The sequence below is a fragment of the Haematobia irritans genome, chromosome 4 (assembly GCF_050003625.1).
Source record: "Haematobia irritans isolate KBUSLIRL chromosome 4, ASM5000362v1, whole genome shotgun sequence".
NCBI lineage: Eukaryota > Metazoa > Arthropoda > Insecta > Diptera > Muscidae > Haematobia > Haematobia irritans.
In genome coordinates, this window is record NC_134400.1 from 84,886,771 (window position 1) to 84,905,479 (window position 18,709).

The following is an 18,709-nucleotide window of genomic DNA, read 5'->3' on the forward strand; positions in this document are numbered from 1 at the left end:
AAGTGGGGCGACTTTTGATTTTGCAGCAATTAGATTTACCTTTGAATTTTGACGTGATACACAATAAATTACAGCAGAGTAGCCGCGACTGGACGCATCACAAAAACAATGTATTTCGTAATCCGAATTTACGAAAATATTTCGAGGAATTGAAAGTTTTTCAAAATAATATATTTCATTCTTTAGCCTTTTCCATTCTTGGCTCATTACCTGAGGTATGGGATCATCCCATGCAATTTTCAGTAACCACAGTCGCTGTAGAAAAATTTTCATAAGTATAGTCGATGGGGACAAAAATCCAAAAACGTCGAATATTGAAGCCGTATCTGAAAGTATTTTACGTTTTGTTATTGATTCATCATTAGGTTTTGCGGCTACACGAAATGAATAAGTATCATTTATGGGATTCCAATAAAGCCCGAGTAATTTAATATGTGAATCTGAGGATTTACCAACTTCGATATATTCAATTGGAAAATTTTGTAAAAATTTGGGGGAATTTGAGCTCCATTTTCGAAGCATAAATCCTCCTTGTTTTAATAAGGAGATTAACTCGTCTCTAGCTTGTTCAAGGCATTCCTCTGTTTCGGCACCTGCCATGACGTCATCGACATATATGTTGCGCAAAATGATTGATGCAGCCGTGGGATATTTTGTTTTGTTGTCATTTGCTAATTGTTCAAGAACACGCACTGATAAAAAAGGAGCACACGAAGTTCCGTAAGTGACTGTGCACAATCGATAATGTCCAATGGGTTTACTTGGGTCATCTCTCCAAACAACTCTTTGATAGTCACGGTCATCTGGACAAACCCAAATTTGCCGAAACATTTTTGTTATGTCGGCTGTAAAAACGAAAGAATATTTACGAAAACGCAACGAAACTCCAAATAAATCTCTTTGAATGGGTGGTCCAATGTTTAATGTGTTGTTAAGAGATTTACCATTATCATCTTTAAAAGACCCATCAAACACTACTCTCAGTTTTGTTGTGCTACTCTCCGGCTTAAGAATGGAATGATGTGGGAGATAGTAGTGTGGTGTATTTTCAATTTCGTCAACTGGAACTTTCTCCATATGGCCTAATTGTTCATACTCATTCATAAATTTTATATAAAGCTGTTTCAATTCTTTGTTTTTGGCGAATCTTCTTTCCATATTGTGTAGTCTAGAAATAGCACCTTTTAAAGTATTTTCAAATACTGGGTTTGAGATATTGAATGGTAGTTTAACAATGTACTTGCCGTCTGCTGCCTTTGTGTGTGTAGATCGAAAATGTATCTCTGCAGGGTCGTCGTTGGTCGAATCGATGGTATGTTTTTCGCAAGGAAATTGTTCGATGTCCCAAAATCTTTGTAGCAAATCGTCGATATTTGTGGAAACAGTGAATGACATCAAACATGAATTATTAGTGTCGTGCTCATATTGACCTGCAATTATCCAACCAAAAATGGAATTAATAGCTGTTAATCCTGTGGGTTTCAAGTCCAATTTTCCATCCTTTAGAATTGACCAAACTACATCAGCACCCAATAACAAATCTACTGGGCCAGTAACATTAAAGTTTTGATCAGCGAGATTAAGTTTCGAAATAATATTTTTGTTGTCCTCACAGAAATTGTAGCTCGGTATGTCGGTGGTGATTCGGTTAAGAATGTATAAATTAACTGTTACCATGTCTTTGCTGAACGATGAATAAACATTAATCTTAACCTGTCCTCTTGTTACTCCAGCATTTGACGAAGCTATTCCTGAAATTGATAGACGGGCATTTGTTCTTCTTAGTCCAAGTAGCTGGACACACGATTCTGTAATAAATGAGACTTGTGACCCTGAATCGACTAATGCACGAACTCTTATGAAGTGGCCAAATTGATTTTTCATACGAACGATAGCTGTCGGTAATATGGTTTGCAATGGTTGATGTGAAAATATGTGGTTACTTACGACTTGAGATGTTGTGGTTCGAGGTTGGAACGAACTGCCAATGTTGAACTGCTGAGTTGTTGTGTCATGTTGCGTCTGTGAAAAATCTTGAACAATTGGGCTGTCTCGAGTTGAAAAATGAGATTGAACAAAATCACCTTGCGATGGTAATTCACGATTTGGAGTTGTGGAAGATTCTTGTTCCCGTGTTGAGTTTTGTTGATAATGAACCAAGGTGTTGTGGCGATTGTTGCAGTTCCGACATCTGTATTTTGAGCTACAATTAGAGGCATTATGTCCAGATTTCAGACAGTTAAAACATAGCGAATTGTCCTTAATAAACTTGCGTCTACCTTCAATGTCTAAATTTATGAATTCTGAACATTGAAATAATTTATGTTGTTGTTTGCATTTCTTGCACGACGTATTTGATGTACGTGAAAAATTTGAACGAACTGAGGGTTGCTTACCAGTTGAAGTTGATGCTACCATTTCATTTGATTCCGTGTATGTGTACCTTTTTTCGAGGAATTCTATAAAGTGATAAACAGAAACGTTTGACTTTGATCCTACCTCCTCTGACCACTGAATTCTAGTTACGGAGTCTAATTTCGAGAGCAATAAATATATTAACCAAGGGTCTCTGGCCTCCATTTCAGAAGCCTTTAAACCTCTCAGACATTCATCTGCACCATCAATAATTTTTCGAAGTGTTTTATGGTTCGTAGATGTCATCGATGGAAGCTTTAAAAAGGTTTTGATATACGAATATGCACATAAGTGAGGTCTATTATACCTGCTTTCCAACTTGTCCCAAGCTTCCATATAATGTTCATCCGATATTGGAATGTTTTTTATAAGATCCGCAGCTTCACCATCCAGGTAGGAAATTAAATAGTAAAACTTTTGCGTTTTTGTTAAATGGGCTTTCCTGTCCACAGACCCAAGAAACAAATCACGAAATGTTCCCCATTTACTGTACTCACCCGAAAATTTTGGTATAAGGATTTTGGGTAGTGCGACATCATTTTCTTTTGGAACTATGTTACCCAGCTCCGAAAGTAGTCTATTTTGCTGCACAGCAATTGTTTGCAAGGTATTCGATGCATTTTCCTGACTTTTCTGCCGTAATCGAATTGCTTTTAGTAAGGTAGAATATATGTACAAATACTTCGATTCGTATTGTTCGAAAGTTTCTTCCTTTGCGGCATCTGCATCTGCCGTCGGCTCTTGCTCAAATTCTGACAAACCATCCTCGACTTGCACGTACTGCTCCCAATATGTCTTCACAGCTTCCAGACGTGTTTCCAACTCCTCTGTACTGGTACTTTCAGTGATGTTACCACAGTACACGTGGTATCGGGTTAGTCCGGCACGAATGCGGCTACGCTGTACTTTTAAACTTTTTAATGTCGGCATTTCCAAATAAAATTTACTTTAACGACGAAATAACTTTACTTTATCCGTTGGCGAAGAAGGGCCAAAAAATGTTTAGTAACTTGAAAATTTGTAATTATAATTCAAGTTGGCGACAAAAATTGAAAAGAGTGGACTGTATTTTTCTTGTAAATTTATTTGGTGATGCAAACCTTTCGACGACCAAACTATAAGTGAATTTCTATTTTTACTACAATTATTAGCACAACTTCGTTACATGGGTGGTTGATGTAAATTTTTAATATTCTATGTTCTAGCGGTATGCAAAAAAGTGCAAAAAGAGAGCAAAAACAATAACTTATATACTAGCCTAACAGGTAGAAAATCATACGATGGTTATTGCTGTTTGTTGCTGTTACATTGATCAATTCGATTAAACATTAGTCTTATGGTATAACACTTAATTTAGCAAACAAAGCATAGTCTAACAATGTAACAGAAGCGTAACATAAACAAGGGGCAAATTAAGTTTACTGATACAAAGTAATATATAATTGAACAAAGTAATTTAAATAATTAGTATAAATTTATAATTTGAAAATTTATAAATCTAAATTACGTTTCATAAACTCATTTCAAAACACTATTGATAACTTTATTTCTATAAAAATTTAAGTCAAAATTGTATTTCTATAGAAAATTTTGCCAAAATTTTATAGTAATATATTTTTTTATTAGAAAATTTGGTCAAAATTTTATTTCTATAGAAAATTTTGTGAAAATTTTGTTTCTATAGAAAATTTAGTCAAAATTTTATTTCTATAGAAAATTTAGTCGAAATTTTGTTTCTGTAGAATATTTTGCAGAATTTTATTTACTACACAAAAATTTTTCTAAAATTGTATTTTTATTGATAATTTTTTCAAAATGTTATTTCTATAAGAAAAAATTGTCAAATTTTATTTCTATAGCAAATTTTCTCAAAAATTTTTTTCTTACTGATGCTCACTGCTATAAAAAATGTATTCAAAATTTTATTACTATAGAAATATTTTTTTTTCTATATAAAATTTTGTCAACATTTTATTTCTATAGAAAATTTAGTCAAAATTGTGTTTCTATAGAAAATTTTGCAAAATTTTATTTCTATAGAAAATTTTGCAAAGTTTTGTTTGTTACACAATTTTTTTTTTTAAATTGTATTTCTATTGATAATTTTTTCAAACTTTTATTTCTATAAAAAATTTTGCCAAATTTTATTTCTATAAAAATTTTATTCAAAATTGTATTTCTATATATTTGGTCAAAATTTGATTTCTATAGAAAATTTTGCAAAATTTTAGTCGAAAACTTGTAGAAATGACTCAAATTTTCAAATTTTTCAAAGAATTAATCATAAATGCATTTTTGCGAAATTGTCTAAACAATTATAAATATTTCCCAAATATTGCCCGAAATTTTGTAGAAGTCTGATTTGAGATTTTATCAAAATGTAGATCTGAATACAAAGTTGTGCAGAGTATATTACAATCGGCCCGCCCGACTTTAGACTTTCCTTGCATTTTTTGTTAAAATTGTGTTACGTCCCATAACGTTAGATTTAAATTTTAAGTACATAGATTTTGTAGAAGTATATACAATTTTGTCTAAATCGGTTCAGATTCAAATTCATGCATATGGGAATATAAACCTTTATATAGCTCGCAACAAATTTAATGGATTTGAGATAGTATCTATAATTTTGGTCCACAAATACATATGCTGTTGGTATCTTCTCATATTATGATGGGTATTTATATCATTATTTTATTTATTAAACATTGCCCTAAATTTGAAATATAGAGTTCAATTGGCATATAATGTTAAATTAAGACCTTTTTCTTGCACATATAAATAAATACCATACTTTATACCGATCCACTTACGGTACTCCTACAATAGAACTACAAATTAGTGGTATTAAAATGAGATTTAGTTATATTACCCGGAGTCGACTCCGGAGTCGGAGTCGAGCTGATGAAAAATGCTGGAGTCGGAGTCGAGCAAAATTGGCGCGAATCCACAGCCCTGGTTGGACCTATTAAAATTTGCCTAAGGTCTACGCGGTATAAGGAAACAATGTTTTGGAAGCGCTAATTAAAAATGTGGAATTTTTGAGAATGTATTCCAAAAAAAAAAAAAATTGTAACAGACTTATAATTCGAAGTATTGTTAATCGCTGATGAAATTTAAATATTTATGTAGGTATTAACCTGATGAATTTAAATATTTCTAAATGTAAGCATATTAGTTTCTATAGGACTAGAAAATTGCAGACTTGCTATTATATCATTATTATCTTAATGATATCCAATTGGAATCCGTTGAAACCTTTTTAAATCTGGGTATTATATTGAATCATAGATTAAATTTTAATCAGATCTCTACAATTTTTGAAGAGGTGTCGCCAAGAATTTGTCGAATCTACAGTTACGACAAAATTATCTATATCTATTATCTATATCCAAGATGAAAAATGAATTCGTCAACAGTTAATTTTTGTACGTTTCCATCATAATTTATACCAAACTTGTCTACTCTAATTCTTATCTGATCTTGCATTACAGAATTCTGATACGAGCTATGGCTATTTACTGATGGCATAGAAGATACTGGTCTGTCAGAAGATGGAATAGACCCAATCCTAAGTCGCCATTAATAATCGAATTATTGCTAGAATTTGATGAGGCCGTTGAAGTGGCCTTAACTTTACCTAGCAGTGATGCTATTGTGCTTCTAACATCTGTCAACTCACTACACATCATTGCCTTCATCTTATCCTCGAGAGATTTATCCCCCTTCGATCTTGGTGATGCACCCGCGCTATTAACATTATTATTGTCGCATTTGACCCTCCACCGGTGGTGGTTGTGTTGACATATTTGGACTTTCAACGGCATTGGGTCGAACAATAATCGATTTAGAAATATCCCGAATCATTCCATAAGGCCGGTACTATGTTCATTCTTGCGAAAAATTTTTATAGAAACCATTATTTCGCACATAGAAAGCGGTGTTCATTTAGGTAACTTGGAGCGCTATTTTACAGGGAGCGATATTGAATTAAGTTGGTGGTTGCTGTTTGTTATTACAAAATTAACATTTTATTTTCCTTGGGCAATTGATCTGCTGCTCCTTTGATCCTTTGTATAGTTTCGGAACAAAAATATAATCCGTGTTTGTGTTATAAACCCACACAAATAGTTTTAATAAATAAATTATTTCTTAATTCACATTGCAAATGGCGCCATGCTATAAACGTCAGTTTTTCAACTCGAAAAAAGAAAAACAAAGTACCATAAATGGAAAAATTTCGCTAGTTTTTCGCATTTTTTGATTTTGTATGGAGTTTCAACGCGAAAACCGAACAGAGTACCGGCCTATAGTCGGGATTGTGTCGATTCTCCGGATCTATCATCCTAGATCTCTTTGGGTCTGTATGGGTAATCGTATTGTTAAGATCAAACGATTCTGACGTATCTCTTTTGGCCTTAGATCGGGACCTTGTACTCATCCCAAATTTCCCACAACTAAACAAATACCAACAAAATGTTTTTTTGTTTGTTTTCGGTGTATAATTTATAACTAATTTATTCTCCTATAATTATTCGTTTAATTATAAAAAATTTAATTATAAAGAATTTAAATATTATCAAAAATAAAGACAATTTTCATAATCACACATAAAACCAAAAATCAATTGTATTAAGTTATTCAGTCCATTGTGATACCACAGTGGTGAACTTCTCTCTTATCACTGAGTGCTGCCCGATTCCATGTTAAGCTCAATGATTAAGTTATTTAACCATTATAATATTTGATGGGAATATGTGATATTATTTTGGAGTGAATATCAAGTTATCCTATTTTTTGTATTTTTTTTTGTATAATTCTTTCACGAGTCAGAATTGATGGAATATATCAAATATCAGACAAACAATTCAACCGTATTTAAGAATTTTTCTCAACAGTGTATAATTGTACAAAACACATTAACAAAACCTTAGAGTGTTCTCTTACGAGCCTTCAACGCATGTATCCTAGACAATTTAGAACAATTTGGAAAATTTAAAACTATTGTGGTAATTTTCTATCACAATCGACAACAGGTCTCAGAATATTAGAAAAAAATATTAGAAGAAAAACCTACATATATAGGTACAGAAAAAAACTAAACCGAATGAACTACCTTGTGCGAAAATTGAACTAAATTATACTCCGCATTTTGAGATTTCCACAAAGCTCTATTAAAACCAGGAAAAGTTAATTAAAACTCACGAAATTGTATCGAAATTGTATAGAAGAAAAAAATGCACTAAAAGTAATGAACACAATCATTGGCGCTTTCTTCAAGTTCATAGCAGAATTTCCGAATTTAGCTGATATTTCTTATGTAAGATATTTTTACCACCAGAACTCTCAAAAGAAAAATCCCTAAATTTTGGGGGGAAATCTCCAACCTGGTGTCACTGCAATTCAAATAAATTAAATTAAAAAATTTTAAAAATCAAATTGAGTCAAATTAAATTAATTAAAATAAATTAATTAATTTACTTAAATTAAATATAACAATAGTTTACATTTAATTGAAATATTCGAATTAATTAAATTTTACTTTGTTAAACTTATATTAAGTATACAACGTTCTTTTGAACATTGGTGCAGTTTGATTCAATCAAGCAAAATTAAATGGCTTTTGATCAACTGATTGTTAATGTTTTCCTCTTGTTTTGTGCGGTTCCTAATTTGCAGTTATCGCATCGAAAGATCTCTTTTCAAAATCCTATTACAATTGTTGCCTAGATCTGAGACCATCGCTAATGCCGGACTCTATTACCGAGAATGGGTGGTCGGTTACAGCCTATAAATAGCATGGGGCTGTGTTATTAACACGTCCATATAATGTGTGCTATCGAAAGTTTGGCGGCTCTTTGTTTGATTTGTATTGATTTGATTAATTGTTTGTTTGTCACTTTAACAAAAGAATTAACGCACTTTTTATGTAAATCAATTTCTTTCAGTGGTTCTTTATCGGCCTTTCTTTCGTTTCTTTCGTTTCTTCTGTTGCATTTTTTTGTTTGGACGTTTATTGTTGCCTGTATTAATTATTACGTGTGTCTCAGCGATCATAACACAATTCCATGATGAGCTGTGACTGACCTCTTTTGTTGGAGGAGAAAAGTTTAGATGGAGTTCGTTGATTGGGTAGACCACACAGCCTATTACCTCTCAATATGGAAGACAGGAAATATGAAAATTAATGGAGACACATTGGCAGCAATTCAATTTAGTGGCATTTACAATGAAGCACCATAAACAGGGGATAGTGCTACTGCATTGAAACTTAATGCGATAGCCGATTTTAGTCTTTTCTATAATTTTAAGACATTGCCAGCTGGACCCATGGGTTTTGGCCCCAAATAGATTTTAGGTGTAAGTAATCAAAATTATTCGCTCATTAATTGCAAATCTTTTAAAATATAGTACAAATTGTTAAAGTTATAGTTCCTCTCCATAGTGCCAACGAAAAGCCAACGTCAGCGAACGAAAAATTTAATACAATGAAAATATTCGTTAATAGTACGAAGCGTCAGGTTGATTTGCAGAAAATTCGTTATATTAACGAAGAAATTCGAATAACGAATTTGTTTCATTGGCTGACTTTTAACGACACATTTCGTTAATATAACGAAACTTTTTCTATAAGTGTACTTTAGATTAGGGTTTAATTATGTACGCCATTCCACTTCAAACACATACAAAATATCCATTTCCGATCAAAAGGATTTCCTAAATAGATGAAATGCTAAGACGTTTTAATGATGTCCATTTGTCCCTCTATCGGTTGTAATTGTAATGTAATGCTGCAGCTTTCGTACTGTAATTTGGCACTGGTACATTTTTTGAATGTAACTCAGAATACTACTGCATATCTACACAAAACAATAAAATATGAATTTGTACATAAATTTGTACATTTTCATAAATTTATGGGCTTTTTCATAAAAATGTGTACACCTACATAATATATTGTTTTCGTAAATACTTGTTATGAAAGTATGAATTTTTTACTAATATAGGGACGGTTTCATAAAATTAATGAAACTTTACTTAATATATCAAAAATACTGGTTTTCTCTTGTGAGAGAGCCACAACATAGAGTTACTCTCATGTGTGTACAATACAAGCATATAATGCGAGACAAAAACAAGTATATACGGCCGTAAGTTCGGCCAGGCCGAAGCTTTGTACCCTCCATCATGGATTGCGTAGAAACTTCTTCTAAACACTGCCACCCTCAATCGAATTACTTAAGTTGCGGTAACGCTTGTCGATGGCAAGGTATTTTAAAACCTCCTAACACCATCTTCTAAATTGTATGTAAGTCCATACGTGGTATATATTAAATCAAAAAAATAAAAAGATCGATACAATACGTATATAATTCAGTTTGACAAAGTAGACATAAAATTTTGACAAAATTTTCTACGGAAATAAAATTTTAACAAAATTTTCTATAGAAATAAAATTTTCACAAAATTTTCTATAGAAATAAACATTTTCACAAAATTTTCTATAGAAAGAAAATTTTGACAAAAATGTCTACAGAAATAAAATTTTAACAAAATTTTCTATAGAAATAAACTTTTGACAAAATTTTCTATAGAAATAAAATCTTGGTAGATTATTTTTGGCTCGAGTGGCAACCATGATTATGAACCGAATAAAATTTGAACAAAATTTTCTCTAGAAATAAAATTTTGACAATGATGAAAATTTTATTATGAACCGAATAAAATTTTAACAAAATTTTCTCTAGAAATAAAATTTTGGTAGATTATTTTTGGCTCTAGTGGCAACCATGATTATGAACCGATATGGACCAATTTTTGTGTGATTGGACCAATTTTGGTATGGTTGTTAGCGACCATATACTAACACCACGTTCCTAATTTGAACCGGATCGAATGAATTTTGCTCCTCCAAGAAGCTCCGGAGGTCAAATCTGGAGAATGTTTTATATGGGGGCTATATATAATTATGGACCGATATGGACCAATTTTTGCACGGTTGTTAGAGACCATATACCAACACCATGTACCAAATTTCAGCCGGATCGGATTAAATATGCTTCTGTTAGAGGGTCCACAAGCCAAATCTGAGGGTCCCTTTATATGGGGGCTATACGTAAAAGTGGACCGATATGGCCCATTTTCAATACCATCCGACCTACATAGATAACAACTACTTGTGCCAAGTTTCAAGTCGATAGCTTGTTTCGTTCGGAAGTTAGCGTGATTTCAACAGACGGACCGACGGACGGACATGCTTAGATCGACTCAGAATTTCACCACGACCCAGAATATATATACTTTATGGGGTCTTAGAGCAATATTTCGATGTGTTACAAACGGAATGACAAAGTTAATATACCCCCATCCTATGATGGAGGGTATAAAAAAACAAGTATATAAGGCCGTAAGTTCGGCCAGGCCGAAGCTTATGTACCCTCCACCATGGATTGCGTAGAAACTTCTACTGAAGACTGTCATCCACAATCGAATTACTTGGGTTGCGGTAACACTTGTCGATGGCAAGGTATCTTAAAACTTCCTAACACCGTCTTCTAAATTACAAGGTAGTCCATACGTAGTATATATTAAACTAAAAAAGACCGATTAAATACGTATATAATTAAGTTTAAAGTTTCTGTAGAAATAAAATTTTGACAAAATAAAATTTAAACAAAATTTTCGAAGCAGTAAAATTTGGAAAAAAATTTTCTATAGCAATAAAATTTGGAAAAAAATTTTATAGAAATAAAATTTTGACAAAATTTTCTATAGAAATAAAATTTTGACAAAATTTTCTATAGAAATAACTTTTTGACAATGTTTTCCATAAAAATAAAATTTTGGTAGATTATTTTTGGCTCGAGTGGCAACCATGAATATGAACCGATATGGACCAATTTTTGTGTGATTGGGGATCGGCTATATAACTATAGACCGATATAGACCAATTTTGGCATGGCTATTAGCGGCCTTATACTAACACCACGTTGCAAATTTCAACCGGATCGGATGAATTTTGCTCCTCCAAGAGGCTCCGGAGATCAAATCTGGGGAACGGTTTATATGGGGGCTATATATAATTATGGACCGATATGGACCAATTCTTGCGTGTTTGTTAGAGACAACATTCTAACACCATGTTCCAAATTTCAACCGGATCGGATGAATTTTGCTCCTCCAAGAGGCTCCGGAGAACAAATCTGGGGATCGGTTTATATGGGGGCTATATATAATTATGGACCGATGTGGACCAACTTTTGCATGGTCATTAGAGAATATATTCCAATACCATGTACCAAATTTCAGCCGGATCAGATGAAATTTGCTTCTCTTAGAGGCTCCGCAAGCCAAATCGGGGGATCAGTTTATATGGGGGCTATATATAATTATAGACCGACATGGACCAATTTTTGCATGGTTGTTAGAGACCATATATCAACACCTTGTACCAAATTTCAGCCGGATCGGATGAAATTTTCTTCTCTTAGAGCAATCGCAAGCCAAATTTGGGGGTCCGTTTATATGGGGGCTATACGTAAAAGTGGACCGATATGGCCCATTTGCAATACCATCCGACCTACATCACTAACAAGTACTTGTGCCAAGTTTCAACTCGACAGCTTGTTAGCGTGATTTCAACAGACGGACGGATGGACGGACTGACATGCTGTATTGAAAAACTCAAACACACGTGTTGCATTCAAAACGGTACGTTTCGTATTTATACCTTCCATCATAGGATGGGGGTATATTAACTTTGTCATTCCGTTTGTAACACATCGAAATATTGCTCTAAGGCCCCATAAAGTATATATATTCTGGGTCGTGGTGAAATTCTGAGTCGGTCTAAGCATGTCAGTCCGTCCGTCTGTTGAAATCACGCTAACTTCCGAACGAAACAAGCTATCGACTTGAAACTTAGCACAAGTAGTTGTTATTGATGTAGTCGGATGGTATTGCAAATGGACCATATCGGTCCATAATTATATATAGCCCCCATATGAACCGATCCCTTGATTTGTCCTCCGGAGCCTCTTAGAGGAGCAAAATTCATCCGATCCGGTTGAAATTTGGTACGTGGTGTTAGTATATGGTCTCTAACAACCATGCAAGAATTGGTCCATAATTATATATAGCCCCCATATAAATCGATCCCCAGATTTGTCCTCCAGAGCCTCTTAGAGGAGCAAAATTCATCCGATCGGGTTGAAATTTGGAACAAAATTGGTCCATATCGGTTAATAGTTATATGTTATATAGCCGATCCCCAATCACACAAAAATTGGTCCATATCGGTTCATAATCATGGTTGCCACTCGAGTCAAAATAATCTACCAAAATTTTATTTTTATGGAAAATTTTGTCAAAATGTTATTTCTATTGAAATTTTTGTCTAAAGTTTATTTCTATAGAACATTTTGTCAAAATGTTATTTCTATAGAAAATTTTGTTAAAATTTTATTTCAATAGAAATTGTTTCCAAATTTTATTTTGTCAAAATTTTATTTCTATAGAAACTTAAAACTTAATTATATGCGTATTTAATCGGCCTTTTTTAGTTTAATATACACCACGTATGGACTATGTGGTATATATTACGGTGTTAGGAAGTTTTGAGATACCTTGCCATCGGCAAGTGTTACCGCAACCCAAGTAATTCGATTGTGGATGACAGTCTTCAGTAGAAGTTTCTATGCAATACATGGTGGAGGGTACATAAGCTTCGGCTTGGCTGAACTTACGGCCGTATATACTTGTTATATTATGAATTGTTTTCATATCATTTATGAATCCCGTGTTTGGATATTTTTTGTGAACACATTCATATAATAAATGTATTATTTTTTTGTGTGTGTGCGACGAAAATGAATATGCCCAGGATTTTTTTCTGCACAGAAAAAAAATCCATAGGTAAACGAGCGCTAACTTTGTTTTTGTTAAAAATAAAATATTTATTTGTAGTTAATTTTTCTTTTTTTTTTTAATTTTCCGCAGTTAATGAAATCTTACTTTTTATCGCTTTTACTTTATACATTGCTTGTAAGAAATGTACCGACTAAATGGTATGTTTCTTTAAATCGGCTATGCTCTATAAATATAACTAAAGGGTGATTCTTTTGAGGTTAGGATTTTCATGCATTAGTATTTGACAGATCACGTGGGATTTCAGACATGGTGTCAAAGAGAAAAATGCTCAGTATGCTTTGACATTTCATCATGAATAGACTTACGATCTGCCACAACGTCGAATTTTCAGTGAATGGGCCCTAGAAAAGTTGGCAGAAAATCCGCTTTTTTATCGACAAATTTTGTTCAGCGATGAGGCTCATTTCTGGTTGAATGGCTACGTAAATAAGCAAAATTGCCGCATTTGGAGTGAAGAGCAACCAGAAGCCGTTCAAGAACTGCCCATGCATCCCGAAAAATGCACTGTTTGGTGTGGTTTGTACGTTGGTGGAATCATTGGACCGTATTTTTTCAAAGATGCTGTTGGACGCAACGTTACGGTGAATGGCGATCGCTATCGTTCGATGCTAACAAACTTTTTGTTGCCAAAAATGGAAGAACTGAACTTGGTTGACATGTGGTTTCAACAAGATGGCGCTACATGCCACACAGCTCGCGATTCTATGGCCATTTTGAGGGAAAACTTCGGAGAACAATTCATCTCAAGAAATGGACCGGTAAGTTGGCCACCAAGATCATGCGATTTGACGCCTTTAGACTATTTTTTGTGGGGCTACGTCAAGTCTAAAGTCTACAGAAATAAGCCAGCAACTATTCCAGCTTTGGAAGACAACATTTCCGAAGAAATTCGGGCTATTCCGGCCGAAATGCTCGAAAAAGTTGCCCAAAATTGGACTTTCCGAATGGACCACCTAAGACGCAGCCGCGGTCAACATTTAAATGAAATTATCTTCAAAAAGTAAATGTCATGGACCAATCTAACGTTTCAAATAAAGAACCGATGAGATTTTGCAAATTTTATGCGTTTTTTTTTAAAAAAAAGTTATCAAGCTCTTAACAAATCACCCTTTACTTGTCTGCATGGGTTGCTTGCACCGTTGCCACACTCGGTAGAATACTACCAAAAATGGTTGATTTTCTACAGTTTGGTAGACTGGTAGAATTCTTGATGTTTTGTTAGAATTTGTAAAATATTCTTGACAAATTTTCTATAGAAACAAAATTTTCAAGGACTCAACAACAATTCCAACGACAATATTATTATTGTAGATTTATAAAATCTACACTAAAGGCTATGGAAATTCGAATTATCCAGCAATGAAACATGTGTATAGACTGGCTGTGTAGATGGGTATCTGGCAAATTTCTTTATGATAACTTCCCAGCAAAAAAAAAAACAAAGTTGTTCCACAAACATTTCTTTTAAAGCACATCCTGGAATCCCCCATCAAGTTTTTTCCACGTCCGATGCAGTCCTTTTGGACAAGTCCACAAACAGTTCTTTCAAAGCTCATCCCTGGATCCCCTAACGAGTTTTTTTTTCACTTCCGATGAAATCCTTTTGGACAAGCCTTAGAAAGTACGGAATTTTGCATTTTTAAGTGAAAATTTACGTTTTGGACAATTAAACTTCGCCAAAAAGAATAGAAAATCAATAAAAAAAAACAAGTAAGTAAAACCTAAAGTCGGGCGGGGCCGACCATATTATACCCTTCACCATAATGTACACCAAAATTTGTGTTACCACCTGATTTCTTCAAATGTGTTGCGAGTTATTATCATTCCCATATACAAATATTTATATCTGAAACGATTTGGAGACAATTTTTTGTACTTGTACAAAATCGCTAGAATTAAAAATTAAATTGGCTAACACACTGGGATGAAACACAATGTTAGTAAAAAACAAGTAAGTAAAGTCTAAAGTCGGGCGGGGCCGACTATATTATAACCTTCACCACCATGTAGACCAACATTTGTGTTACCATCTCAACTACTTCAAATTTGCTGGGAGCTATATAAAGCTTTGCATTTCCAGATACAAATACTTATAAGGGAGACAATTTTTTCTACTTCCACAAAATTTCTAGAATTAAAATTGAAATCGGCGAACGTCCTGGTATGAAACACAATGTTAGTAAAAACAAGTAAGGAAAGTCTAAAGTCGGGCGGGGCCGACTATATTATACCCTTCACCACTTTGTAAGTCCACATTTTCGATACCATATCAAATCCGTCCAATGTGTTGGATGCTATATGGATCCATACACATATATTCTGAATATCTGAGCAGATCTGTACAGAGTTCTGCAATACTTATAGATTTTACATTTAAGTCGGCTAATGCGCTGAGGTGGAACACAATGTTAGTAAAAAACCAGTAAGGAAAGTCTAAAGTCGGGCGGGGCCGACTATATTATACCCTGCACCACTTTGTAGATCTAAATTTTCGATACCATATCACATCCGTCAAATGTGTTGGGGGCTATATATATAAAGGTTTGTCCCAAATACATACATTTAAATATCACTCGATCTGGAAGAATTTGATAGACTTCTACAAAATCTATAGACTCAAAATTTAAGTCGGCTAATGCACTAGGGTGGAACACAATGTTAGTAAAAAAATATGGGAAACGTTTAAATCTGAAGCAATTTTAAGGAAACTTCGAAAAAGTTTATTTATGATTTTTCGCTCGATATATATGTGTTAGAAGTTTAGGAAAATTAGAGTCATTTTTACAACTTTTCGACTAAGCAGTGGCGATTTTACAAGGAAAACGTGTGTATTTTGACCATTTTTGTCGAAATCAGAAAAACATATATATGGGAGCTATATCTAAATCTGAACCGATTTCAACCAAATTTGACACGCATAGTTACAATGCTAATTCTACTCCCTGTGCAAAATTTCAACTAAATCGGAGCAAAAAATTGGCCTCTGTGGGCAAATGAGTGTAAATCGGGAGAAAGCTATATATGGGAGCTATATCTAAATCTGAACCGATTTTGCTGATATTTTGCAAGTTTTTCGAGACTCATAAAATATTCGGATGTACGGAATTTGAGGAAGATCGGTTGATATACACGCCAATTATGACCAGATCGGTGAAAAATATATATGGCAGCTATATCTAAATCTGAACCGATTTTTTCCAAAATCAATAGGGATCGTCTTTGAGCCGAAACAGGACCCTATACCAAATTTTAGGACAATCGGACTAAAACTGCGAGCTGTACTTTGCACACAAAAATACATCAACAGACAGACAGACGGACAGACAGACGGACAGACAGACGGACAGACAGACATCGCTAAATCGACTCAGAATTTAATTCTAAGCTGATCCGTATACTAAAAGGTTGGTCTATGATTACTCCTTCTTGGCGTTACATACAAATGCACAAACTTATTATACCCTGTACCACAGTAGTGGTGAAGGGTATAAATATAGGAAACATTTAAATATGAACCAATTTTGAGGCAACTTCGCAAAAGTGTATTTATGATTTATCGGTCGATAGATGTGTAATAGAGTAGTAGGAAAATTTGAGTCATTTTGATAAGTTTTCGACTTAGCAGTGGCGATTTGATAAGGAAAATGTAGGTATTTCGGCCAGTTTTGCCTAAATCGGAAAAACATATATATGGAATCTATATCGAAATCTGAACCGATTGCAATCAAATTTCACATGCATAGTTACTATGTTGAATCTACTCCCTGTGCAAAATTTCACGTAAATCGGATAACAACTTTGACCTCTGTGGTTATATGACGGAAAATCGGGCGAAAGGGAGCTATATCAAAATCTGAACCGATTTCAACCAAGATAAACACGCATATGCAGAACCTTAATTCTACTGCCTGTGCAAAGTTTCAAGTTCAATTCTACTTCCTCTGCAAAATTTCACGTAAATCAGAGTAGCACTTTTGCCTCTGTGGGCATATTAGTCCAAATCGGGCGAATGATATATATGGGAGCTATATCTAAATCTGAACCGACTTCAACTAAATTTTGCACAATTAACGATACTATAAACGTACTCCTTGTGCGAAATTTCAAGCAACTCAGGGCAAAACTCTGGCTTTTGAGGCCATATAAATCCAAATCGGACGAAAGATATATATGGGAGCTATATCTAAATCGGAACCGATTTTAACCAAATTAAGCACACTTAACGATACTATTGACCGTACTTGTTGTGCAAAATTTGAAGCAAATCAGGGCAAAACTCTGGCTTTTGGGGCCATATAAGTCCAAATCGGTCGAAAGATATATATGGGAGCTATATTTAAATCTGAACCGATTTCAACTAAATTTGGCACAATTAACGATACTATTAAACGTACTCCTTGTACAAAATTTTAATCAAATCAGGGCAAAACTCTGGCTTTTGAAGCCATATAAGTCAAAATCGGACGAAAAATATATAGGGGAGCTATATCTAAATCTGAACCGATTTCAACTAAATTTGGCACAATTAACGATACTATTAAACGTCCTCGTTGTGCAAAATTTGAAGCAAATCAGGGCAAAACTCTCGCTTTTGGGGCCATATAAGTCCAAATCGGACGAAAGATATATATGGGAGCTATATATAAATCTGAACCGATTTAGCTGGTATTCGACAGTTTTTACGGGACTGACAAAACATTCAGATATACAAAATTTGAAGAACGTCGGTTCATAAATACGTGAATTATGATCAAATCGGTGATAACTATATATGGCAGCTATATCTAAATCTGAACCGATTTTTTCCAAAATCAATAGCGATTGTCTTCTACCCGAAGAAAGACGTTATGTCAAATTTGGGGACGATCGGACTTAAACTGCGACCTGTACTTTGTGCACAATATTACATATACAGACAGACGGACAGACAGACAGATAGACGGACATCGCTAAATCGACTCAGAATTTAATTCTAAGCCGATCGGTATACTAAAAGATGGGTCTATGACAATTATTTCTTGGCGTTACATACAAATGCACAAACTTATTATACCCTGTACCACAGTAGTGGTGAAGGGTATAAATATGGGAAATATGAAGCGAGAGAAATTTTAATGCAATTGTACAAAAGAGCATTTATGATTTATCAGGTGATACATATGTATTCGAGATATAGGACAATTTTAGTAATATTTACAATTTTTGCTACTTAGCAGTGGCGATTTTACAAGGATATTGGTTAGATCCCGTCAATATATATGGTCAAGTGTGGGTTGTGATATATTATTTGGTCAAGTCGGGCGACTTGGAGCCTTATTTAAAACTCAACCGTTCTGTGGAAATTCTGGCATTACAGTGTGTAGGA

The 18,709-nt window shown here is 34.1% G+C and overlaps 1 protein-coding gene across 1 annotated transcript in view; it reads right to left on the bottom strand.

Moving 5' to 3' along the window:
- LOC142235645 (uncharacterized) overlaps positions 1-3,345 on the bottom strand; it is a 52,304-nt gene extending 48,959 nt beyond the window's left edge. Inside the window, exon 1 of the mRNA XM_075306909.1 lies at positions 342-3,345. Within this exon, the coding sequence (XP_075163024.1) occupies positions 342-3,345 (3,004 nt within the window). The remainder of the gene's footprint in view (positions 1-341) is intronic.
- Positions 3,346-18,709: the final 15,364 nt, after the last annotated feature.